This window comes from Sphaerodactylus townsendi, linkage group LG09, assembly GCF_021028975.2.
Source record: "Sphaerodactylus townsendi isolate TG3544 linkage group LG09, MPM_Stown_v2.3, whole genome shotgun sequence".
NCBI classification, from domain to species: Eukaryota; Metazoa; Chordata; class Lepidosauria; order Squamata; family Sphaerodactylidae; genus Sphaerodactylus; species Sphaerodactylus townsendi.
Genome location: NC_059433.1, coordinates 44,160,097 through 44,186,950, shown reverse-complemented (window position 1 = coordinate 44,186,950; position 26,854 = coordinate 44,160,097). Strand labels below are relative to the sequence as shown.

Genomic DNA, 26,854 nt, shown 5'->3' with positions numbered 1-26,854 from the left:
GAAGGGAGGGAGGAAGGAAGGAAGGGAGGAAGGAAGGGAAGGAAGGAAGGGAGGGAAGGAAGGAAGGGAGGAAGGAAGGAAGGAAGGGAGGGAGGGAGGAAGGAAGGAAGGAAGGAAGGAAGGAAGGAAGGAAGGAAGGAAGGGAAGGAAGGAAGGAAGGAAGGAAGGAAGGAAGGAAGGAAGGAAGGAAGGAAGGAAGGAAGGAAGGAAGGAAGGAAGGAAGGAAGGAAGGAAGGAAGCAGGGAAGATATGAGAGCTGCAAAGAGAAAAATAAGAGGAGATATAGAAAGGGGTATACAGGCAAAAGTGAGGTACCCTCTGCAAGTTCTTGCAGACTTTCCACTACACAACTGAGCCCAGTTCAGCTGGCACCATGCAACTGGGCCAAACTGTGCTGGGGGAGGGAAGGAGAGAAAGGTAAAGATGGGGAAGATGAAGGTGATGTGGCTGATTAATGGGGAGGATAGAAGGAAGCACGAAAAGAACAGAGTCTCTGGGAGTTTTCAGGAAAGGGAAAGAGGAAATTGTGGAGGAGAAAGAAATGAAACTCTGGTGGCTCCCACACTTGTTTATCTATAATTTATTATGTTCACATTAATGTCTGCTATTCTTTTTCCATGGTAAATTAACAACCATGAGCTATATTATCTGTGGATCCTGCTTGTCACTATGTTTTCTAGCACTTGAGGTCGAAGACTCAATCTTTGGCTATACCATGGTGCGAATGATAAACTGCAATACTCTGCCCACATTCTGAGTTGGATCCAATGGCAGTTGGTTTTGGGTAACCTTCACAAGGTTGACTCAGCCTTCCATCTTTTTAAGGTTAGTACAATGAATACCCAGCTTTCTGGGAATAAAGCGTAAATGACTGGGGAAGGTAATGGCAAACCACCCAGTAATCATAGTCTGCTTAGCAAACATCATGATGAGATGTCAGGCCATGAGTCAGTAATAGCCCAGGGCATGCCCAAGGAGGTTTACTGAAAGATTCATACAAGGATCCTTCTGTTTCATTGATCCTGGTCCCCACTGTGATTCCTATCTGGATGAAGCTCCATCATGTTTATAATATCGTTGCTGCATTTTTTTTATTTAGATGATGAAAAAGCCTTTGATTGTGTGAACCCTAGTTTCCTGATTAAATACTTGGAACAGATTTGGCAAGCATTTTATAAGATGGCCAGGATTTTGACTGAGAATTCATAAAGAGTTCTCCAGTTACTGTGAAATAATGAGAGGAATGACTAAGGTGTCCTCCATCAGCTCTACTACTTGCCTTATATTTAGAAATGCAGCAATGATTTGATAAACATCTTCACTAAAGGGATTATTCCTCTTCTATACATTAACACAGGGCCAAGTTCAGCAGATGGCCAGAACAACCAAGCACACATTAAAGGGTAGCACTGAGAGTGATTGGGTCATCATCTTGCAAGTTTCCTCTAGACAACACATCATATCACACACAGGCTTCTACTGAGCTGTTAATAAACAGCTTGATCATATGCTCCCTGACCTGACCCCTTCCGCACATGCAGAATAATGCACATTCAATCCACTTTTCACAATTGTTAGCAAGTAGATTTCGCTATTCCGCACAGTAAAAACCAGCTGCAAAGTGCACTGAAAGTGGATTGAAAGCACATTATTTTGCAAGTGCGGAAGGGGCCTGAGAGCCAACACTACCACATGAGAATTCTAAAGATATTTGTTCTAGTAGACTCTGCATCAGGAACTATCTGGGTTAGCATGAACCCCTGATACTATAAATCAAGCTAAAAGACCAGTGTTCTACTAGACTAAAGACCTTGTGCTATGATGATAAGTAGAGCAGATGAGGAGGTATGTGCCTAGGTCACCACTTTCCTCTGCAAGTGACAGTGATGCTCCAGTTGCAGGGGCATAGAGCCTGTAACTTCCCATGAAAACTGAAGTCGGCCCGCAGGGGTCGCAAGGAAGAGGCGAGACGCTGTGATATCATCCGATGGAGAGAGCCAGCAGCAGGAAGCACGATCCTTGGATCCGGCAACTCTGCTGTGTGCTCGGCCCTGGCACCTTTTATTAGGGTTTACAATAGGGGCGGCAATGGGGTTGCATCTGAGTAGGCTGGAGAGCTGAGAGAATATCATATGATACATGACACCTCATGCTGGGTTGCTTCTACGCAAGGGAGGAAACGCTTAAGGCCTGGGTCTAATCCATACCTGGGGGCAAGCACCCCTTTGTCCCTTTGTCTGGGACATCTGGTGACCGTGAGTCAGGCATCTCATGACCTGTGACTCACGGGGGGTCCGGGGGATGGGAGAGCGTGTGCGCCCAGAAGGACACAGATGGCACAGGCATTCCTGTGCTCTCTCTGAGGCTCTGCTGGGTTCGCGGGGCCCATCCCTACAAAAACAATGATACGTTGACATACAGACCAAAAACTGAGGCATCAAGTGTTACTCCATCAGCCCCAATACGTGATATGTGGCAGCCACTTTGCACTGCAGCCCATATCTTTAAAACTATGAGAGCAAGGATAGAGGAGTATAGTACATGGACCCATTTTGGAATACTAGGAAGTGAGATAAATCAGCCCCTAAATAAGAGGAACTTCACATTCCACACCCAGTTCAATTTAGCTTTTGCTCACAGCCAGTTTAAGATTTTCATCTGTTATAGCTTTATGGTTATAGAAGTGAGTTGTTCTCCTCTTCACAGCATGTAACTCTAACACTATTTCAAGTTTTTACTCAGATGCAAGAAAAGTTTTAGTCTGTAGAAATAGAACAAAGTAAACTGATGACATCCCCAAATTTAGATTCTACTCAGCACCATATCTCCTTGGAAACTGAAAAGCACTGACTGGGATATCTGCCATAGCTGTGCTATAAAATTCTTCAAAGTACCGGGAAAATAGGACATCAGCAGGTAATTTTTAGGGACTTATTCTTCACGATTTTCCTGATTCACACATGAACACTTAGTGGCAACCACAGCTGAATTTGTGGCATGTATTTGGGTAACATTAAACCCCTTACTATAAGTCCATGAGACAAAATGGGAAGCTATGGAGGGTTCCTAGATAGAAAGCAAGTCAAAGGAGGAGGAAGAGGAGAAGTAAAAAAGAATTAGATCACTTATTGTCTCTCTAGATACTTCTTCCTTCACATATTTACCACTGGGGTGTGAAAAAGCTGTATGTTATCTTTTTGTTTGAATACGAACAGAAGGAGAACAAGGACCTTTTCAACCTAAACTGGCTTAATACCGCATAAGTCAGTGCTTGCATCAGTATGTGGGTGTAAAAGACGACACTGTGCTGTTGCTGCTTTTGTTTCACTGTCAACTCTGTGACAAATTTAAGTTCTTGTGTGTAATTAGCTGTGAATATTTCATCCTGAAATGGAGCAGAAAACAAAGGATAAGGGCCAGGGGCTCGGTGGAAAGAGTTAGAATGACCTAGAATAATTGGCTGTTATGTGAAAAAATTTCAGTGAAGTCTCTTTCTTTGGCACCTCAATACCAAAGTGGAAGAATTCAACCCACTCTCCGCCCCCCACCTCACCAATCATGAGATGGTTTCATAAACCTAATTTCAAAACTGCATGTTCTGCCAGATAGACAGGGTCAAGAATGGATACATTTTTGGCTTGCACATCCTCTAAGAACATTTAATTCATGAAAGGAAGACCTCAGCAGATTTCATTAGCTTAGCAACACCCCTTGTCATTCTCCCAACCAGTATTTTTTGTTAATACTTACTTGGAAATTTGTGCTGATGGCTGAGGGCAAGCAGGCGCTTCATTTCTGCAGGACAGTTTAAGAAAAAAATGTATTAGAACTCATGAGTCTTATGCGGTAGACAAACATGCATCTTTTATTGCATCATACTTCATTGTCTTGCAGTTATATTGGATATAATGGAAGAGCCTGAAACATATACAGAAGAGGCTTAATGCTCACCTTCTTCATCCAAAGTATAACTTGAAGAGACACCATCTGTGTCTGTGACAACACAAGAGTAAATGCCCAAATCTTCTTCACTAAGATCTTTAAAGATAGCTTTTGACCTTTAAGACAAACAAAGTTGCTTAAGCAACAGGGATAGACCCACACCAAATATGTGACAGACATAAAATTCTTAATCGCTAGTGCTTATTTTCAGATGTGATGATTCCACCATGCCTTTTGAAAGACTATTTCATGTGGTCAAGCCACAAACACTAAAGGCTTTGTGAACTAAACCACTGCAACAACTAGTACAAAATGTGAACCCAATCAGAGAGCTTTCGGGGCTGTCCTTGAAGGTAACCTGGAAACTTCAACTTGTATAAAGTGCTGCAGCTCAGCTGTTAGCTTAGGGAAGGGCAACTTAGTTTGTTTCCAAGAATAATTTAAGGAAATTGTTTTAAAGGTAAATATCCTTCATGATCTTTGATAATCATGCTTCAAGGACCTCCACTCCCTGTGTAAACTCTCCACTTGGCCCAACAATTTTTGTTGATGATACCCTCCAGTCGGGATATACAATCATCCTCTGTGAGATTTACAATGATTAACACCCCCTCACCAATCTATGGAATGATCTGTCCAAGGAAAAGAGCAGGGTGTCCTCTCCAATTGGTTTTAACAAACTGTGTTCTGTGACTTTATTTCAGAGGCATTTACATGTCAATTTGATGAGATCTAAAAGAATGACACATTTCTAAATATACTACAGTTGTCATCATTAACATTTTCTTACTTTCCACCTTTGGTGTCGATCAATAATCGAGAGTCATCCTCAATTGGTTCATAATTCTTGGACCAGATAAATTTAGAGTCTGAAGACATCTGATCACATTCAAAGTTCAATGAAATGACTCCATTGTCATCTACTTCAACAACAACTTCTTTTGTTCCTGAAAAATCAAAGGAACAGAATAAAATAGCTGGCATATATGCTAAATTTAAACAAAGTTATTTTCTTAAAGAAGAAAAAAATTACCACTTTTCAAATAACACAATAATAGAATTCATATCTTAAGATTATGGACCAAAAACTGGAGGCAGGCAAAGGGGATCCTGGTTACCTGCTTCTTAGCTTAGAAGGCTAGCAGTGCTTTTTACCAGCTTTGACAGTCCTGGGTAGAAAAGATCTGGTCATGGTGGTGCATGTTCCTGTTACATCTATGTTGGCTGGATATTGACTGGAGTGGGTCATAGTGACTATGTTCCTCTAGTTTTGGCTGCTTTACTGTAGCTTGTAATCTGGGCAAAATGCAAGATCTTGGGGCTGACCTTTAAAGCCTGATTTGGTTTGGAACCAACATAACCAAAGGGACCATCTACTCACTTAACTAGTTACTCATTTATTCATCTTCTGAGGTTTTGCTTTGGGGGCCCTCACCTTATGATCTTAGGCAGGTGGCATCATAGGAGAAGGTACTCTCACCCAGGGAGACTTGTCTGTCTTCTTCCAACAGCAGGTAAAGATGTTTTTGTTTCATTTAGCATCATCTCAATGACCCCTCTTTCCTGCCCAACATCTCAATTGTTTTGATGCATTTGTATGTAATTCAGCTCTAATTTTAGTTTTCAAATGATGTGGGTTTTCTTGGTTATTTAATTTTAAAATGTGATTTTATTATTGTAATTTGTTAGCTGCCTTGGTGGCCCTTATGAGGGCTTAGCAATAAGGTATAAATGTTGACAAAATAAATCAAAATAAAATATATGCCTTCATCACTTCAAAAACAAGAGACTGTCGGAGATACTGGTACTCTGTGAAATGCTAGCTTTTAATAATCAGAGAACAGAATGATCTATTCTGTGTGCCCTGTTTCCAATATTCTGATGTACATGGCTATTTTAATTAAGTTTACACAAAAAAACCCCCCAAGTGTACATTGACAAACCTGGTCGCGTTTCAGCTACCACAGGGTCAGTGGAATCTGAAGGTTTTCCAACTCCAGCTTTGTTGACTGCTCGTATACGGAACACATAGCTGGTCCCTTCTTTTAGTCCACTGATCTAAAGGAAGCAAAAAAGTATAATGCCATCTAACATTTTAAAGGAAATGCCTTCAGGTTAGCTGTGTCTCTGAGTTGTGGTTCTGAGAATAGGATTGTTAGTATAGCATTGCTGGCAAAGATTATGTCCATGCTTACTTTGTCCACTTGATATTCAGTAATAATGATATATATGTTTGGTAAAGCTCTACACATTCATTAGAGAGCCATTGGCTAATGCCAGGTTAACATGCTATTTGGGGACTGTATGATGTGCTCAATGATCCAGGTGAAGTTCTTAGCAGAGTAAGAATTTGGAGAGCCAGAGAGTGTGAAAACAACACAGAAAATGCCACCTCCTGGATTGGGCTGCTCACAATCTAAAATCATAAAGAAACAGGCCCACCAAAACTGAACATGTATAAGTACTTGACCTTAGTAATTATTCATGAGCAAATTCTTCCTTGAATGTGGATTACCTTTAAGAATTTGCTTGCAGTTGCCTTCTCATTCACACTCTTCCAATGCTCTTCTGTAGCACTTGTTTCTTTCATGTCAACATAAAAGCCAGTTACAGGATTTCGGCCAACATAAATTGGTGGCTTCCATAATAAAACCAAAGAATCTTTCCTGACTTCACTGCATGACAAATCATGGGGTGGACCTATAAGATAAAATTAGAAAACTAAGACTACAAGTACAATCAGTGCATACTGTAGAAGAAAGAGTCATTGCACAGAAGAAGTCAGCAAACCAGAGGGAAGACAAGAAGTTATGGCATTAGCTTTGTATTTACCCCTTTTTGTCCATCATTCATCAAAATTTAATATGGGCTTTCTCATTCTGGAGTAATCACTCCTTATGTTCCTTGTCATGCATGTTTAGGACAGCACTGGCACAAATTTTCTGTGCCCTAAACTTGCTTAGTGAGGTTGTGTTAAATGTAATCTCTGTACAGACAGAGACCAAGGATGTAACAGGCGAAATGATTTCAGGAGCCAGCTTTTGTGAGATCTGTGTGCGTGTAAAGTGCCATCAAGTCACAGCCAACTTACAGCAACTTCAGCAAGAGGCCTTCAAGGCAAGGGAGAAGAAGAGGTGGTTTGCCATTGCCCTCCTCTGCAGAGATCTTCCTTGGAGATCTCACTGCAAGTACTGATCCTGCTTAGCTTCTGAGAACTGACGAGTTCAGACTGTACCATGCTGCTTTCCTTCTCTCTATGACAGGGGTAGGGAACCTGCGGCTCTCCAGATGTTCAGGAACTACAATTCCCATCAGCCCCTACCAGCATGGCCAATTGGCCATGCTGACAGAGGCTGATGGGAATTGTAGTTCCTGAACATCTGGAGAGCCGCAGGTTCCCTACCCCTGCTCTAATGAGAATTAGCTCAGTATTTTTAAATAAGCACTCAGCACTCACAGGATCAAACTTTTACAATGCTTTCAGGAAGAGGTCCATTGAGATATCCCAGACATCCATTATTTTCCTTACACTTGTGCTGCACAGTCTATCATGCCACACTTAAGAAGCCCCCATCACTTCTACATGTTTCTTTCTAGGTCTGACCTGGAACAGCAATGGTCCATTCTTCACATTTGAAGGATTGACTAGCTGGAGATGGAATACCAAGTCCAGCTAAGTTAGCAGCAGCCACTTGAAACTGGTAAGTTGTATTTTCCTTCAAGTCACATACCTGCAGCATTGATAGGAAAAAATATTATGGGTTTCATCCAACTTTAATGTCTCAATGCATATTTCTTGCTTACTCTTAAAATAATTAATTTAAGTTAAAAAGTGTGTGTTTTAAGATAGCTTGTATTTCTATTAGAGTTAGGCATACAAGCCAATATACTTAACCAAAAAAAATGAAATGCGTTTTCTAGAGGCTTCGCATGCAAAAGTATATGTCTTATACACAATAGTAGTAATACAAGTAACCTCTAATATCTCAATTAAGAATTACAAAAAAAAGCCCATGGCCAAGAGGACAAGTGAAAATGCATATAGAAACTTAAAATAGATAAAATTTAACATTGCTGTGGAATTTATCATCCCAAAATGTTATAACTGTGAGCCTTCTCTATATAAAGGAATTCTTTTTGCTACACACATAATGGCTGAACTATTATAGCTCTTCTCCCAGATGTGGGTGATTTATGTGCCACAGATTTCTTCCAATAGCAGTCTATGGAAGCCTTTCCTGTTTATCAGTAAATAGATATAGATAACTCAATAAATGAGATAAGGCGTTTCAGTCATCTTATAAGTAATGATTTGCCCTTTTTTCTGATGTCAAGTTTCATTTGACTTATGGTGATCCCAGGCATAATTTTCAAGGCAAGAGATGTTCAGAGATAGTTTGCAATTGCCTGTCTCCATGTCATGACCCTGGTATTCCTTAGAGATCTTCCATCAAATTACCTGCCAGAGTCAACCCTGCTTAGCTTCTGAGATGTGTCGAGATCAGGCTATCCTGGTCAGGATCTACATACAGCAAAATGGCTCTTCAAAGCCTTTTAATATTATTGCATTTCCAAAATGTATATATGAAATCTTTATATGATTGCAGTGAGCAGTGATTGCAGGTCAGATTGTAAATTAATTTCCGTTCAAATGAACAGTTCCCATTAATGCTGTATTTTAAAGTAGCTGTCCTGTGCTGACGTTTGCTGTCACTTTTGTGGGGAAGTGCTGTTTCTCTCAGCTCCCCAGGCTTCCATGTTGATGCATGCCCCTGCATTTTATGGTGGTTCTGACTATAAGAAGAATGGTAATAAATGTAGTCCAGCGGTTAGAGAGTCAGACTGGCATCTAGAGACTATGTATAAATGAAGGTATGTATAAATGAAGTAAATAAGCCATAAATAGTAAAATAATAAAAACAATAGCTTTAAAAGGGTAAAGGTCCTCTATGCAATCACCTTGTCATTACTGACCTGTGGAGTGATGTCTCATCACAACATTTACTAGGCAGACTTTGTTTACAGTGTGGCTTGCCATTGCTTTTCCCAGTCATCTACACTTTACTCAAAGCAAGCTGGGTCCTCATGTTACCTACTGTGGAAAGGTCAAGGGCTAAGCTAACCTTGGCCCTTTCCGCAAGGGCGTTTTATGGCGCCCTGGGGACGGCAGAAACGCCGTCCCCAGGGAGCCATTCGCACAGGGGGCACAGCTGCCCTCAGGTCGCCTCGGACCCGGCTGAAGCCAGCATTTTCCACAACCATCAGGGAGGCGAGGTTTGTTGGGAAATGTTGGCTTGGAGCACTTTAGCAGCGGGCATCCAAGGCGCCCTCCCCCCCCCACCTCCCACCCATCACTTGCCTGTCCCACAATAGCCCTGTTCGGTAGCGTACGCCGAGGCCTGGGGACACGCCCCCCTGCCCTGCGATGCTCAAGCAGACGCGCAGGGCCGGGGGGGCGTGTCTCCAGGCCTCGGCGACGTGCTGGAGGGCCAGGGACAAGCTGGGTCGGCCGGGCGACGGCGCTCCATGGCACCGTCGTTCCAGCCGGTTCTGAAACCGTCCGTGCGGATGGTCCCAGCGTCGTCGGGTCGGCGTGGATTACGCCGACCCAGCCCCTTCCGCCTCCGTGCGGAAGGGGCCCTTGAGTCACCTACCTGAAACTAACTTCCATTGGGATTGAACTCAGGTCATCGTACACTCAGTCATTCGTCCTAAGTACACTTATCAGGGAGCGGCATACTAAGCTCAACAAGACTTACTTCTGATTAAATATATATGGAGTTTACCAGTTGATTTCTATTGATGGGATAATGACACTTTTCAGATACATAAGCATTTCTCTACTCTTAAGTCACTAAACAGTTAACATTTCATTTTAACATGGGCATGACATCTTACCATATAAGTGAGCAGAATGTCCCCCCACAACAAACTAGAAAAAAACTAGGGCTGCTAGGAAGTCTAGTCCTCAGCCATCTGAGGTGGCCCAGATTCCAGCTCCTCCTAGAGGGGCAAGGATTACACTGCCCAGTAGCCCTTGCTGTAGGAAGCCCTTTTCCCTCTTTTTCTTATCACGTGCTTCTCCCTGGCAATTCCAAACCTTGAAAAGGGTGGGAAGTGCAGGAAGAAGCCATATCTCCCCCCAAAAAAGGTGTGCTTGTCCTTACAATGACTAGGTCCCTGTGGTGAACTTTTAAGAACTTCCTGCCTGGGAACATGGGACAAACTCTGTCAAGCTGCATCTGAGCCAGAAGAATCCATTCACAAAATTAGGGAAGCCTGTCTGTGTGTGTGTGTCGGGGGGGGGGGTCTGAGAAGGGACAGCCTGTTCGCAAAGTTAGGGGAGCCTGTCTGTGTGTGTGTGTGTGTTGGGGAGGGGGGGGGAATCTGTAATTAAGCCTTTATTTTTCATTGAATAAATAAGCCAGGTTTTCACTATTTATGGTAAACTGTTGGGCTAAGCATGGATGAAAGACAGGAGGAGCTGGCTCCCTCAGTGGGCATTGTTAGCTCACTAACAGTTTTCTAGAGCCCGTTGTATTTTTTTATACAATGGGCTTTACTGCTAGTATTTAAATAATCAACCTTGGCTGACACCATAGTTGGATTGTATTGGCTGCTGAGTTTCACAGCAGGTCAGATCCAAAGAGCTGAGAGCAGAAAGAGAAAATCTTCTAGCACTGTATTGCAAATGGTTGTACCTCTGCACAGGGATTTAACAGATACCAGCAGTTCTCATATCGTCACTCATGCAGAAAGGAGCTTCTTCTGGCTGTTCTATAAACAGAAGAATGCCACTGGACTTAAAATGTCATCAGACTTAAACTCACTGCTAGTGCGAGGTAGGGGCCTTGGCTCAATGTAGAGCTTCTCCTAGTCATGATAAGGTACCAAGTTCAATCTGTGGCATCTTCAGTTAAAAGGACCAGGTAGCAGGTGATGTGAAAGACCTCTGTCACAAATCTGGGAGAGCTGTTGCCAGTCTGTTAGATGGTACTAATCTTAATTGACCAATGGTCTGATTTGGTATAAGGCAAGTTAATATATGCAATACTGTCTTTATGTGAGCAGAAAAAAGCCTTTGAATGCAACTCAGAAGCTCCAGCATATAGAACAGAACATTCCCCTATATTCTCTTTACATGTCCAGACAATATTTTGTTAAAATACAATGACTCACATCTAGCAATATGAAAATTAAACTCTTACTCTGTAAGCCCTTTCACCAACAGCTTTAATGTTAGCTTCTCTCCATTCTTTAGGTGCTCCACCAATAACTTCTCGGTAGTTCACATAATAGCCCGTTATTTCAGCCCCACCAATGTTTTTGGGCTGTTTCCATCCAAGAACCATGGAGTCACGAACACTTTCAAGCACAGTGATGTCATATGGTGGAGATGGAGTAGCTGTTTTAGAGAGAAATGTATGTTATTAAAACAAAATGGCTTAGTTAGCCAAGTAAACATTTATTTGAATGTATTCAGACTGATCCTGGGGTTTCTTTCTTCAAGAAAAATCACAGCAGTCCCTTGAAATCCTTCCTAGACTTTCCTAAATATGTTCTGCCTGAGGGAAAATATTTATGGGTTTTTGTCATTAAGAAAAAAGGATAACGCAAACTGAATTTGTGTCATGATTACCAGTGTAACATAGTCATGAAATTTACTTCAAAACAATGGAAAATGTGGAAGGAAAACAAATACCAAGTGAGGATTGCAAAAACAAAACAAAAAGAACTGTATTATCTTTCAGAATGTAATTATTTTATGTCTCAGAATTCTTGTTTATGTTTTTCTCCTTGTTGCAAACACCCTCCTTCCTCAACTAATAAGAAATTCCAGTGATAGTGCTTACCTGTGTTGGATCCCTTTGGAAGAAAGAGCAATGGAGACTTCTGGCATATTTTTAATGTATTCCTATTTAATTTTAATTTGAACAGGGGAACTGAGTTGAATTGAAATCAACTTAATGTGTGTTTACCAGCAGTGGTGTAGTTCCCACATAGTGGGGGGGGGCATGATGCCCCAAGTGGAACCGTGGCAGAGGCGTGGGTGAGCCATGGAGGGGGTGTTCCGGGCAGGGGCAGGCAGCACGGCAGCAGAGGTGCAGGGCGTGCACGCACCACAGGCACAGTGTCCCCTTACTCCGTCTCTGTTTATCAGAGCTACAAAAGAGGCTCAAAAAACCCACCAGGGAAAAAAAATAAGAACCAATTCCAGAAACAGCATGGCCTCCTCAGCAGATGATCTGTGAATCACTCCTTGCTGTGGAACACAAATACCTCTTGGTAGCATTTTACCATAACCAATAAAAAACAAAAGCAAAGGTTTCTTGAATATCTATTGTTTCCAAGCTGGTTTCAATATCTATGCTTTTGCAATAAATATAAACCTAAACAAAACTGGTCTAATCAAATTAGCAAATGAATGCTTCACACAAGCTTGTTGTTAAATGCAACTGATACACACACACATAAAACTCTAATCACTAATAAATTATATATAATACAATATGACCTTAGATGAAAAGCTGAGCATATATTAGATGGATCTGGTGAAGGATGTAGCAGTGGCAAGAATGTCCACTTGTAGCTTGGATGGTTGCAGGCAATGAATTGTCTCAAATGAATCTGCTAAAATGATGAAATCACTATACAAGACCAAAGCTCACCTATAACTTGTTTCTTTTTCAGTCTTTCCAATGCTGAGCGATCCCCAGGTTGAGACTTACTTGCCTGATTGGTAGTTGTCTTTTGTGATGAAGGTGTAGGGACCATTTCACTCACTCTTGTGTCTGTTGGACTTTTCTGCTTATCAGAGCTACTGCGCCCTGTTTGTCTGTTAGGTTTAGCATTGCATTTTAACAAAGCATCTGTGTCAAAGACAGGCTGGGAGGACTCATGCATGCCTTCCCAGTTGGCAGTGTGGTCTGTTAGTCCACCAGCTTTACCACTTAGTCCAGGACAGACACCATGAAGCAATCCTCCCCCTATAATTGCCAGAAAATAACAAAGACAGTTGGAATTAGCATTCATTCATTCCCAATTCTTCATTATTCAACTGAATGAAGAGATGGACACACAGCAAGACAGAGGCAGGACATTTAAACAGCTACAGTTGCCGGCACTGCAATACGTTTTAAGTGATACAAAATTTATATAGGTGTACATACCATTCCATACTTGTTAGTAGCTCACATTTGCATGCCGTTAATGCTTCTATCAAGTTACACTGAAAACTGTTAACATGAAATGCAGCATTGCTAGACTCTTTGGAGAGATGCATGGTCTGCTTTAGCAATCTCAGAATTTATGTGTTATGTAATGATTATTTGAAGTTTGGAAATATTTCATTTAATAAGGCAAAATGAAGTTATTCAAAACCTGTTTGTTATTTTGGTTGTTGTTTCTGTTAATTAGTGCAATGGCCATGCAAACCTTCTCAATGACATTGTGAAAAAACTTTAGAACATTTACAGATGAGAATAGTGGTATTAGTTGATGAGATGATTACCAATGAGAATAATGGGATTAGGAAGCAAATCAGGGAAGTAACATTAGGAAGCAAATCAGGCAAGTAACATTTTGCAAGCTGGGATATGAGGTGAAATATACACCACCTGATGGAATCAGACCACCAGTTTTTCACAGAGTGATGAATGGGGAACATACTTTCTATAAGGAGTTACATGGAATACACCCAAGGATGTCTGTGATGGTGAAGATGAGAAGACTACAAGAGTACAGTGGCTGGTTGACTGTGTAACTATGAAAGTGAATCATCAAATTACTAATCCATAGTCAATATGTGTCATCAATACTGTAATTCATTAAGTCAAACACATTCTTAAAATTATCTCTGAGTAAATGATAAAATATTGTTTCACATCAATAGCTTACCAATAGCTGCCTTGACTTCAATTGCTTCTGACTCCGATGAATACTCACTAAGCCCAGCTGCATTAACAGCTCTGACACGGAGAGTATAATGGTCTCCAGTAGTGAGTCCATGACAAGTGAATCTAAAGAAAAAATAATAAAATAGTAGATAAAACTGAAAGAGAAAAGCACCTCACCATAGTTCAGATTGTGTATACCATGTTATCCAAAACATCCAATACAAATAGACCAAATAAAATTTAGTGATTTGATTTGATTTATTTATTTGTTTGTTTGTTTGTTTGTTTATTATTGCTAGGCTGCCCATTCCCAAAAAGGGCTCAGGGAGGCATAGAATCAATAAAACAATAAATAGATACAATTTAAAACAAGTAGATCATAATCAAAGTTCAAAACAGTAAAACCTAGTAACAAAGACGGCGACTTCCCCACACAGACCCACGGGAGGCTTCGATGTAACATGATGGTTCAACCTGGTTGGCCAGATAGAAAAATGGTCCTGAAGTAGAGTCCTTTTCTGTAAACCTATTTTGCATGAATCCAAAAAGGAATCTTAAACCTTGCTGAAAATCCTATTTTTGCTCCACTGCACTGAAAAATTTTGCTCATCCTGCACATCTTTGACAAGTAAGTGTTGCTGTGCTTGAGATAGCCTACTATCCATTTATTGGTCTAACCTGGTGCCTTTCACTGGATTATTGTTGCATGGTTCCCATTGACCCGATCCAACTTTGCTGGCTTCAATGTAGTACCCAACCAGTTCTTTGGCATCTTTTGATGCTGTCCAAGTGATAACAACAGAGGTATCTGTATTCCTGGTGGGTATAACATGGCTAGGTGCACTTGGAATATCTAATGGATTCAAGAACAAAAGCAAATGAATGACAACTTTTTGATTCTTTTATCTTATTTATACTTTTATCTTATTTATACTAATATTAACATAGGAGATTACCTTGATATACCTTAATGTACTAATAATTAGTGGCAAGCTTGAACAGATTTTGCAAAGTAGTCATTATCATAACATTTTATATACATAAACCTACCAAACTGCATGTCCAAGTGTGGATTTAAAGCAGTGGTGGAATTCAGCAGGTTCACACCACTTCGGCAGAACCAGTTGTTAAAATGATGCTTGTAAACAACAAGTTGTTAAATTATTTGAATCCCACCACCAGAACCGGTTGTTAAATTATTTGAATCCCACCACTGATTTAAAGTAACAGAATGCAATGGTGCTTGACATGTGTTTTATTTTACAGGGTTCCCTCCTTTTGAGAAGGCATACGTCTTTAGCATACTATTCAGTAGCTTTGCCTTCACTCCTTTTACCTGAAGGCATTGGACAAGAATAAGCCCTGCCATTTGAACAATATGTCTATTTTGACAGACATACCAACAGTGCATCTGTAGTGCATCTGACTATATACTTACCAAGTTTATCACCAACCACTGTGGACTCGGTTGCTTCTGAGGGCTCACCAATTCCAGCTGAATTACAACAGCGAACCCGAAAGTGGTAGGATTTCCCTTCAGCCAGGTCAAAAAGTGCAAAGCGAGGAGACTTAACAGGGATCTCAGTGTTTACTCTCTGCCAGTTCTCTGTTCCTGCAACACACTGAAATAAAAATTTTGGAACAAACAAACTCAGACACTCAAAGCACGGAGCCCTGCAGATATCCAGTAAACTAATTAGAAAAAGGTAAATAGTTTTGCCACATTGCTTTATAGTGCTGAACTGAAAAACCAATTTAAAAGAACATTTTATCATCTATCTATCTATCTATCTATCTATCTATCTATCTATCTATCTATCTATCTATCTATCTATCTATCTATCTATCTATCTAGCTAGCTAGCTAGCTAGCTAGCTAGTTAGCTACCTACCTACCTACCTACCTACCTACCTACCTACCTACCTACCTACCTACCTACCTACCTACCTACCTACCTACCTACCTACCTACCTACCTACCTACCTAATCTATGTACGCTGCCTCTTCAGAGTCCTGCTCATGGCGGCTTACAATTAAAAAGCACAGTACAAATAGCATAGAAACACACAGCAACACCCCCCTCCCCCCCAAAAAACTTGCTCATTTATATAGAAAACAAAGGTGAACTTATTGTTATACATTCACTAACAATAAATGGCTTGTGCTTGCTTGGTTTTCTCCAGTGTAAAGAACTGATCACCTGCCACCATTCAGCCATTCTTGGTTGACTACTAATCTGTTAGGACAATTTGTCAAAACACCCCCCCCCCGAAAATTGTATACGTGGAACACATGTTTAACAGACACATACTTGTATCTTATATTGTTCCTATTAAAACCAGTGCTGTTCATTCCTATCTGTAGTGGATGCTATTGAAAACTGGGTTGTTTTAACTTCTTCACTTATGTTACTTAGCAGAAAACAACTGAAGAGGTTGTCTGGGGGTGGCACAGAGAGCCCTAAAAGGGGTCCTGTCCCCTCATTTGATGGATGGGGAAGATAGATAATATGTAATGAACTTAGTATGCAAAGTATTATTTGATGTGAATAAATATCACTCAGTTCAAATGCAACAGACCAAATTGAATCTGAATATGATTGGCATGAACCTGGTTAATTACTAGGCTTGCAAACTTCCTCTCTCCTCCTCCATCCCTGTAATGATTTTAATGTGTGCATGTGTTTGAGACTTTAAACTGAGAGCTTAGTTGGAGAGAGCTGGTGAGAAAGGGTTAAGAGAGCAATATGATTGGTTGAATCTAGAATGTGCATGTAGGAGGGATGTGCTGGATGGGCAGAAGGTGTCAGAGAGGGCAGAAGGTCAGAGTGAAAGGACTGGGAGTGTCAAAACTCTAGTCAGAGAGAGTTAAAGCTCTGTGTGAGCATGGCAGCATATGTTAAGACTTTTTAGTGAAAAGACCCAGTGTTCGGAGAATTAGTGTGTCAGAGTGTATACAGAGAAAATCAGAGTTTCAATAAACTGTTAGACAAAATAATGACAGACAGTCTGGGAGAACTGTGTGTGTGTGTGTGTGTGTGTGTGTGTGTGTGTGTGTGTGTGTGTGTGTGTGTGTGTGTGTGTGTGTGTGTGTGTGTGTGAGTGAGAGAGAGAGAGAGAGAGGCTATAGCTGTCAGAAAGTGTCAGAGTAAATTTATGTTGATTGAGGTCCTCAAAGTATTTGTTGCCTCACTTGAAACTTTGATTTTTATTTTGTAAATATTTTTCTTGAAACCTTGAAGTTACCTTATCAGTTATAAATAAAATCTTACTTTGTTTGAAGAAACATTGGAATCCCACCCCAATTTCTGTAGGCCCACGTAGAGCCACTATCCACATTGCCTTATAAACTTGTACACACTACCAACAGGGAGATGAATGGGTGTGTGTGTGTGTGTGTGTGTGTGTGTGTGTGTGTGTGTGTGTGTGTGTGTGTGTGTGTGTGTGTGTGTGTGTGTGTGTGTGTGTGTGAATTTCAACTAATTCTATTACATAATGATATTCAAAGAAAGGAGCAAATCAGAGTTTATTTACTATTTATTTACAAAATGTATACCCCACCTTTTGTCCCTTACAAGGACCACTAAGGAATTAGGTATAGTATGTGAGGAGAAGAGGGAGAAGGAGAGGAAAGTGTATGAGCTTGATAATTAACCCAGCTTGTGCTCATCATAAACAAACTCCAGTTTCTGAAAGCAGCCTCCATTTTGTACATTTTATTGGTTTTTTAAAAGATAGAAAAATATTAAGGGTAGGAGATACCATTATCAGGGCATAAACGGATGAAGGATGAGTGCCACATTTCCCAAAAGATGGCATTAACTTATTTAATTATACACATCCTAAAACAACCCTTGTTGTTACAGGATTCTAGCTAACTTTTGCTTCTATGCTACATTCAGAAAGGGAGTTAGGAGTTTAGCTTCTCTTTCATGAAGGTCTGTGCTGTCTATGTATAGATTTTTTTAAAAAATTCAGTGCCTTTTCACTCTCCTGTAAACAATACCTACATGGCTTTGTCTTTAATGAGTAAAAAGAAATTGATATAAAAATGGCACCTGTCTTAAATTCTTTGTCTTGGGATGAACTATGACTAACTAAGGAGATAATGAAGATAACTAAGGAGAAGATAACTAAGAAGACTAACTAAGGAGATAATGAAGGTGAATATAGCATAATGATACTCTGATTTTACCTTTTCCACAAAGTACATGACACCCTCATGGCCCCGTTGACATGGAGGTTTCCAGCTGAGCACAACATAGTTCTTTGTGGCCTCTGTAACATGGAGATCTGAAGGTGGTCCTGGGACAATGCCCTCTGTATAAAAGGAGAGTGAAGAAAGGCTTTGTGAAATCTAACACAGACCTCCCCACACACACAATTATAATCACTATGTGTAATCCACCTTGAGTCCCTGCAAGAAAGATACACTATAAATAACATAAATTCATAAAATAAGAAAGGTTCCTTGAGGGGAAACTATAATTACTATTCTTGGAACCAACTGATGATGAATTCAGATCAGGCTTCTTTTAGGAGAAAATGTACTCACCTGTAGGTTCCTCTTCAGTGACAATAATCTGTCCAGTCCACGGCGCAGAAGGATGACCTGCGATAGAATCAGAGGTTAGCCAGACTTGCTAACTTTCCTTCTTTGACTCAGAGGTCCCAGTTGAGATTCAGCCTCCCAGTCTGATCTCCCAGTTTGTTTTTTGTTATAGTCACTTATATTGGTGGCCCACCATAGCAGCATAGGTGGCTTTTAGAATTGCACTGCCCAAGACCAACAGTTTTTTTTTTTTGCATCTGCCAATGTGACATCATATGTTTGGTGATACCTTCAGCTGGCAGATACAGTTTACATATACTTTTTCTTGTAAATATGAGGTTAAAAGGTAACAAAAAGCTAGGGACAGTGTAGGTATGTGATAAATTGTATGCAGAGCTTGAGGGCATGCAATACAATAATAGAGTGACCTATTCACAGCACCAGTTACCAGTCACTTCTCAGCTATATTATACTAATTTAACATATGTAGTGAAAAAGAAACTCATAGTTTGGATTCAGTCCAAGTTGAATAGAACCAAATGTAATGGTGAAAAAATCATCAAATTCATGCTAAGCACATTAAAAATACTATGGGGTCAGCGGCAGAATTTCCTGAGAGTTTGCAATTTCTCCCCACTGATTTCTGAAAGTCACCATTTTTTATGCTAGATTTATAGCTATTTTCTTTTGTAGAACTGTCATCCTGTGAATACAACATAAGTCATTGACTGTAGGTGATGGCATTTATGTTGGAGGATGACTATTAAATTGTTACTGAGTTCTGTAATGTTAATGCTTGAATCTAAGAATTTTTTATTACAGTCAGTGTTTCAAGAGAGGGTTATGCAAGCTTTATGAACATTTGAATGGCTGGAAATAAAGAGGACGGATATATTTAATATTTCTTAAACTTTATCAAAATCAAGGATTTTCAGCTGTGGCAATATTATTTCAAAAAAGGAAAATATAATGTATTAGAAGAATACTTGCTAATTTTCAGTGGCTGGAAGAGAGTGTAGTGCTTCAAAAACTGTGGTTATGAGGAAAGGCTTGGACACTCCAGCTGGATATTTGTTTTATTCAACATTAATATGACCAAGCAAATACTAATTAATAGAATTTTGAGACCAAATTAACCCAGGCTATCACAACCTAACATGGTTCTCTTGATACCACAGAAAACTCTGCAGACATGAAAATCAAGAGAGACTATTTTAGAGTAGCATATGCACCCTACCTAGGCCAAAAATGATAAAGAGAATGTATTTCTGATTAGGATTTTACGAGTATGTGGATGTTTGACAATCTAAGTAAGGTATGTTCAGGAACGTTCCATGTCAAGATCTGTATGACACAAGACCATCAACAGAGGATATGAGGAAACGTTATGAACAATATTTAAGAAGTCTTTCTCTTGCTAAATCCTATGTGAGTTTGCTTTGATATTACACCCTCTAGTGGGATGTTCTTGAGTTTAATTTCTGCTGATATCTTACCAAAATTAAGCCTTCAGATTCATATGATATTATTATTATTATTATTATTATTATTATTATTATTATTATTATTATTATTATTATTATTATTATTATTATTACAAAATACACGGCAGCCAGGTATCACTGTCGGTGTCGGTCTACATCACCATCAAGCCCCAGCCAGGGGCCTAGGATGTTGTGGCGTATCGGCAAAGGATGTTTGCGGAGCCCAGCAGCGCGGCTTTTTGAAGTTGACAGATGTTTATTTATTTATTACCCCACCCCCGAAGGGCTCGATGTTGATTTTGTCGATGTTAATTTGTTTCAAGTGCTGCCCCAGGTCTTTTGGAACAGCAACTCAGCATGCCGGATTTAATCCACCGGGCAACTTCACTCCTCAAGCTGCTGGTTTGTGCCAAAGACGCTGGATCTCGATCTTTAGATCCAGGTATTTCACGATCTTTTCATGTTGTTTTTTGTTGACCCTACTGTCATTGGGTATCACGATATCAATAATCCACACCTTTTCTGGTTCGACGATGACAATGTCGGGTGTGTTGTGCTGCAGGACTTTGTCTGTTTGTATACGAAAGTTCCACAGTATCTTGGCTTGCTGATTTTTGAGGATTTTTTCTTTACTTTTGCTTACAGCTGCTTATCTTGCAACTATGTTTTGATGCTTGCATTTGTATGTCCAAGGATGTGTTTTATGTTTTGATTTTAAGTTGCTGGCTCTTGATAAACTGATTGCCTGCCAGTATTTTGTGGTTCAGTAAATGGACTATGAAGCCAATAAAAACCTCTAAAAACATTTTAAAAGGATTTTCTGTCTCCAAGTTGTGAGTATCATCAAAGTCCTGACCCACACAGAGAGGAGAGAAGTTATCTCTTCCTTTATCATCATCATCAACAACAACAACAACAACAACAGCATTTGATAACCCGCTGTGAGTATCATCAAAGTTGTGAGTATCATCAAAGTTGTGAGTATCATCAAAGTCCTGACCCACACAGAGAGGAGAGAAGTTATCTCTTCCTTTATCATCATCATCAACAACAACAACAACAACATTTGATAACCTGCTCACCCCCAAAGGGCTCTGAACGGTAAACAAGGTGTATATAAGAGGAAGACACTTACTTCTAAGTCTTGCCCTATCAGCAGGGTCTAAAGCTGCCACAGGCTCTGACACACGGGATGGAATGCTTATTCCAGCATTATTCACAGCCCGGATACGAAATGTGTAAGAGCGCCCCTCTATTAATCCCGTTACAGGGAAGCGAGCAAATTTTACTGGAGTCTCATTGCACTGGGACCAGTGGGTAGTGCCAACTTCGCACCTGAAAGGAAAACCAAGAATAGTTTACCAGTTGTGATTGTACCCCCAACATTGTCCACATTCTTGTTCATATGGTGGCATGAATGCCCCAGTTTGTCCTGCAGTATCCAGTGCTTTTAAAAAAATGTACCAGACTTTTAAAAAATATAAATGCAGTCTTAAAAAATATATAAGTCTACATGAATTTCTACCAATTTCCACCTCCAAATGTGACAGTATAATACTCAATACCAATAAATTCCAGCCACAAAAAAGCCCTGCCAATATCTATTCTTGTATATTACTACAGGAAATTAAAGGAAGAAGACGACGAGAAGTTTGGATTTATATCCCCCTTTCTCTCCTGTAAGGAGACTCAAAGGGGCTTACAATATCCTTCCCTTCTTCCCTCATAACAAACACCCTGTGAGGGGGGTGGGGCTTTGAGAACTCCGAAAAGCTGTGACTGGCCCAAGGTCACCCAGCTAGCATTGGAGTGCACAGGCTAATCTGAATTCCCCAGATAAGCCTCCACGGCTCAAGCGGCAGAGCGAGGAATCAAACCTGGTTTCTCCAGATTAGAATGCACCTGCTCTTAACCACTACACCACTGCTGCTCCAGGAAGCAAAAGGATGTGTTTTGTGTGAGTTCCATCCACGTGGCTGTTTATTGTAGTAAACGAGGGAACGAAATATATAAAAACACACAAATACAAGTATATCTCCCTTTAAAAACTCAATTCAACTAATTGCAGCATAAGAGAAGAAAAAAAGTTGCAATTTATACCCCGCATTTCCTGTAAGACTTCTCAAAGTGATCCACAAACTCTTTCCCTTCCTCTTTCCACAACAGACACCTTCTGAGGTAGGTGGAGCTGAGAGAATTCTGAAGAACTGTGATTAGCCGAATTTCACCCAGAAGGAATGTAGGAGTGGGAAAACAAATGTGGTTCACCAGATAAAAGTCTGCTGCTCATGTGGAGGAGTGGGTGATCAATTCTGGGTCTCCAGATTAGAGTCCACCTGATCTTAACAAATATACCATGCTGTAAGACATGCCAAAGACTACTTAGGTGCATTCAGTTTTTGATTTTTTTTAAAAACTGAAATAGAATAGAGAATTCATCAGCCCCATCCAAGAAACCAGACGGCTGGCTGCAGCACTGCAGCCGCCCCACCCTGCTGTTCCCATAGGGGCTTTCTGTTGGCATGGGGAGACTTGCAAAGTAAAAAAATCTCCCAGTTGCCAAGAAGCCTCCATTGGGCTTAATAGACTTTTGGCAGCTTTTTAAAGTCTAAAGTCCTCTGGCATACGGCAGTGAATGGTCAGGAGGATTCCAATTGTTGCCCCCCCCCATGCCCCCAGTTTACTCCCACTACGCCAGCAGTGGCAACAGGGGTGCTGGTGCTGGGGAGGGCCATGGTGGCTGCATGCCAGCGGAATTGCCTCTTCACCAGGGCAAATGCCTCAGGGAGGGCAAATCCACCGGGACAGCTGCACGCCACTCCCATGAGTGGATTCAGTCCCCCCTCTTTGGATGGGTCCATAGGTATGTTTATGGAACCCTTTATAAAAACCATTGGGTTTCAATTTTATAGAAGTATTGTGTTCACTAAAGTTTTATGCAATTAACTACACTAAGTTAAGGCATTGGAAGAAGCCAGGTAACCACCCTGTGTGGAGAAAGAGAATGAATAATCAATTAATCATCCTCCATTGTTGATTGGAGGCCTTAAGCTGAAGTGAATCAGTCTCCCTTGCCAAACTGTGGCAGTTCTTCCATATATGTTCTGTACATAATAAGTCTTCTGTACATAACAAGGCTAATCTGTGAACTAACTCTCATTCTTTCAGAACTATCTGATTTTTCAAATAACATTTTAATCATGCAAGTGTATTACATGCTTAGATATGTAGCACTGATTTGGTGGAATCATAGAGTTGGAAGAGACCACAAGGGCCATCAAGTCCACCCCCCACCTGCCATGCAAGAATTCACAATCAAAGCTGTCTTGATGGATGGATGGCCATCCAGCCTCTGTTTAAAAACCTCCAAAGAAGGAGACACCACCACACTCCAACGCAGTGTATGTCACTGTTGCACAGGCCTTACTGTCAGAAAGGTCTTCCTAATGTTTAGGTGGAATCTCTTTTCCTGCACCTTGAATCCATTACTCCTTGTCCTAGTCTCTGGAGCAGCAGAAATCAGGCTTTCTCCATTGTCAACACGACATCTCTTCAATATTTAAACATGGCTATCATGTCACCCCTTAACCTTCTCTTCTTATTTATTTATTTATTTATTTATTTATTTATTATATTTGTAGACCGCCCCATCCCCTAAGGGCTCTGGGCGGTGAACAGCAAGCGTCATAGACAATTCAACAATAACAGTTACATTTAAAATCAATAAATACATAAATTACATAAAAATTACAGCGTTCCATGCAAGTCACATGACTTCCAGTATGAAACTATCAATAGATAAAAAGACCCCTCCCAGAGAGGAGGTGGTATAGATGTTATAGGCTCCCAAGATGATAAAGGGAGGACACAGGAAGGGCGCACACCATCAACGGCCGGCTTCCTCAAAGGCCCGGTGGAACAATTCAGTCTTACAGGCCCTGCGGAACTCTCCAAGATCCCGCAGGGCCCGAACAGATGGTGGGAGAGTGTTCCACCAGGCTGGAGCCAGGGCCGTAAAGGCCCTGGCTGCGAGGTGGGGCTCCAACCCGGTATCATTGAGGGGCCGGGGACCACCAGTAAATTGGCCTCTGCCGAGCGCAGAGGCCGTGCAGGGACATATACGGGGTAAGGCGGTCCCGAAGGTACGAGGGCCCCAGGCCGCCAAGCCAAAGCCTTAAAGGTTAATACCCATACCTTGTGGATGATCCGGAATTCCACTCGGAAGCCAGTGCAGCTGGCGCCAATACAGGCTGGATATGGTCACGAGTAGGGCACCACCTGTAAGTAGGCTGGCTGCTGCATGTACTGGACCAGCTTCAGCTTCCGGATCAGGCGCATAGGGTAGGCCAGCATGAGAGCTTAATTACAATAGTCTAACTTAACCTGGAGGTGGACCGCTGTGCATGGATCAGCGAAAAAAGTGGCCAGGTCAGCTTGGGGAGAGGAAGGGGCCAGCCGTGGGGCCTGACGGAGATGGAAAAACGCAGCCCGGGTTGTATGGAGCCCACCTGGGTCTCCATTAAAAGAGATCGAATCCAGGTGGACCCCCAGGCTGCGAACAGAGGGGGCCGGTGCCAATGAGGCCCCTCCCACACCGGCGGCTGGAAATCCCCAACCTTGCCTCTTCGCTGTCTCAGCCAGAGGATCTCCGTCTTCGATGGGTTTAGTTTTAACCTGCTCTGTTGCAAATCCAACCAGCGGCCGCCTCCAGACAATGCTGTAGAGCTGCAGGGAAGCGATGGCGTCCGCTCTCCCCTCCATCAACAGCAGGAATGAGCTGAGTGTCATCAGCGTCATCGGTGACAGATCAGCCCAAAGCTCCGTACTCAGCTGAGCAAGGGGGTCGAGCATATAGATAGCTTAAATAATAGCGGAGATAGAAGCGCAATCTCCTGGGGCACAATACCACACACCTGAAGCGGGCACCGTCGGGAGGGCTGGATTCTCCGCGACCACACTTGTTGAGTCCGTCCCGGAGAAACGGTGACAAATCCCACTGGAAGGACAGTGCCCCCGCGACTCGGAAACGGTCCAGGCGGTGGGCCAAAAGGTAGAGTGGTGGTTCCATTCACATCAAACGCTGCGTGTAAGATCTAACAATACCAGCAGCGCCCGATCCGCCTCGGTCCAGCTGTATAATGGAGCTGTATCTGTGGACGGCGACAAGAACGGTCTCCGGCCCCATGCCCAGCACGGAAGCCGACTGGAAGGGGTCAAAGGCCGATGTGTCCTTCCAGGAAACCCTTCTGAAGCTGCTCCAGCACTACTTCTCTCAATTACCTTCCCAGAAACGAGAAAAGATTCGCAGACGGGGCGGTAATTGGCCAGGATCTCCAGGGATCTAACGGGTGGTCTTTTTTAAGAGTGGGGCGGACCATCTGCCTCCTTCAACCCCACTCTGGAAAGCACTCCTTGCTCAAGGGAGCCATATTGATGATATCTCAACAGGTGGGGTCGTAGCTCCCCTCCCGGCAGACTTTTTTTAACAAGCCAGGAGAGGGCACAGATCCAGAAGGATGCAAGTAGTAGGCTCTAACAGCAGCCAGGGACCTGTCAACAGCGTCCTCAGAGGAGCTTAGGGCAAACCGGGCCAAACAAGGGCCTTTGAAGACGGCAAGGGAGCCTCCAGTTCACTAATTGTAATTGTCAAGTAAGCTGAAGGGAGGTCCTGGCGGAGTGACGCTGACTCTTCATCTGGGCGAAGAAGCTCATAAATGCCTCTCACAGCCTATAGCCAATTGATCATTTGCAGACCTCTTGAGGTAGTGAGGTCAAAGACCCATCATACACGAAACAGTTGTGCCGGGCGATGAGCTAGCAGACGCTGTAGAGAGGCTAGGAAGGCATGCATATGAAAAGAAAACTCTCTTTGCCTCTCCTTTCTTCTTATCGCCAACTCATAGGCAGCTTTCATGGCAACGCCCTCTATAAGATGCGTTCACAAGGCCTTAATTCGTCCACGAAGTTTTTTCCTCCCACTTTCGCTTCTAGGCATGTCTGAGTTCTCGTTTCATCCGGGCGTGAAGCTCCTCGGTATACCAGGGGCCAGCCGGGAACGGTGGGAGGCAGCAGAGGTCGCCGTGGGAGCAAACAAGCCTCAATGGCATTTTGTCTAGACGGGAGTTCCAGTCAGCCACCTGCTCATCGAAAGTGTGCCGGGCAGGTTCAGATTCCCGTGAGAGGCATTCCAGGAAACCAATTGGATCCATAAGTCTCCGGGCGGGCAGATATAAATCAGTCCGATGCACGCTTCTAGACGAGGGCGGTGGGGCATGTCCACCTCGAACCTTCAGGGCATAATGGTCGGACTCATGGCACTCTTAATCAATAGGAGGATCACAGGCCATATTTCAACCCCTGAACCAAAGACCAGGATCCAGAGTGTGACCGCCCTCATGGAGTGGGGCCAGAGTTCACCAAGGAGAGGCCTAGATGTTGCTACATGGATGACACTCAGGAGTCCGCCCAGAGCCACTTCTTCGTACATGAGGCAGTAGGCTGGCAAGCATGGACATTGAAGTCCCCCCCAAAACAATAAGTTTGGGGAAACCCCGCCAATGCCCAGTCGTGGCCACCACCTCTAGCAGCTGTAGCGTAGGCTACCTCCCGGTCTGCGCTAGGGCTGCACCGGTACACCAGGAGGACAGCCAACCTCTCCGAGGCCAACCACTCTAGGCCAACACACTCTATACCACTGATCTCCGGGACAGGGGCAGCCCTGAAGGGTATAGAATCTCGGATGAACATCGCGACACCACCCCCCCAGCCCTGGGTTCGAGACCGGTGGAGGCATGCAAAACCTGGGGGGGCGACCTCACGCAAGGCAACAGTCTCGCCTTCACGCACCCAGGTTTCGGTGACACAAGCCAGGTCCATCTGCAGCTCTCCAAGGAAATCCCGGAGCACTGCGGTCTTATTATTGATGGACCTGGCATTGATCAACACCAGGGACGAAGCAGTCCCTGCTTCTTCAGACTAAAC

General features: G+C 42.4%; 1 protein-coding gene across 3 annotated transcripts in view; it reads right to left on the bottom strand.

Moving 5' to 3' along the window:
* The window catches only part of MYOM1 (myomesin 1), a 94,020-nt gene that overhangs the window by 17,861 nt on the left and 49,305 nt on the right, over positions 1-26,854 (bottom strand). For 2 of the 3 annotated variants that reach the window (XM_048507908.1, XM_048507910.1), the window contains 14 exons: positions 21,009-21,208; positions 18,393-18,449; positions 18,033-18,157; positions 15,277-15,460; positions 14,517-14,691; positions 13,840-13,961; positions 12,612-12,929; positions 11,151-11,347; positions 7,547-7,673; positions 6,458-6,642; positions 5,886-6,000; positions 4,733-4,889; positions 3,952-4,058; positions 3,751-3,795 (listed from right to left, as the gene is read on the bottom strand). In XM_048507908.1, coding sequence (XP_048363865.1) covers positions 3,751-3,795; positions 3,952-4,058; positions 4,733-4,889; positions 5,886-6,000; positions 6,458-6,642; positions 7,547-7,673; positions 11,151-11,347; positions 12,612-12,929; positions 13,840-13,961; positions 14,517-14,691; positions 15,277-15,460; positions 18,033-18,157; positions 18,393-18,449; positions 21,009-21,208 — 2,114 coding nt within the window. The remainder of the gene's footprint in view (positions 1-3,750; positions 3,796-3,951; positions 4,059-4,732; positions 4,890-5,885; positions 6,001-6,457; positions 6,643-7,546; positions 7,674-11,150; positions 11,348-12,611; positions 12,930-13,839; positions 13,962-14,516; positions 14,692-15,276; positions 15,461-18,032; positions 18,158-18,392; positions 18,450-21,008; positions 21,209-26,854) is intronic. The other variant, XM_048507909.1, reaches the window with a different exon arrangement.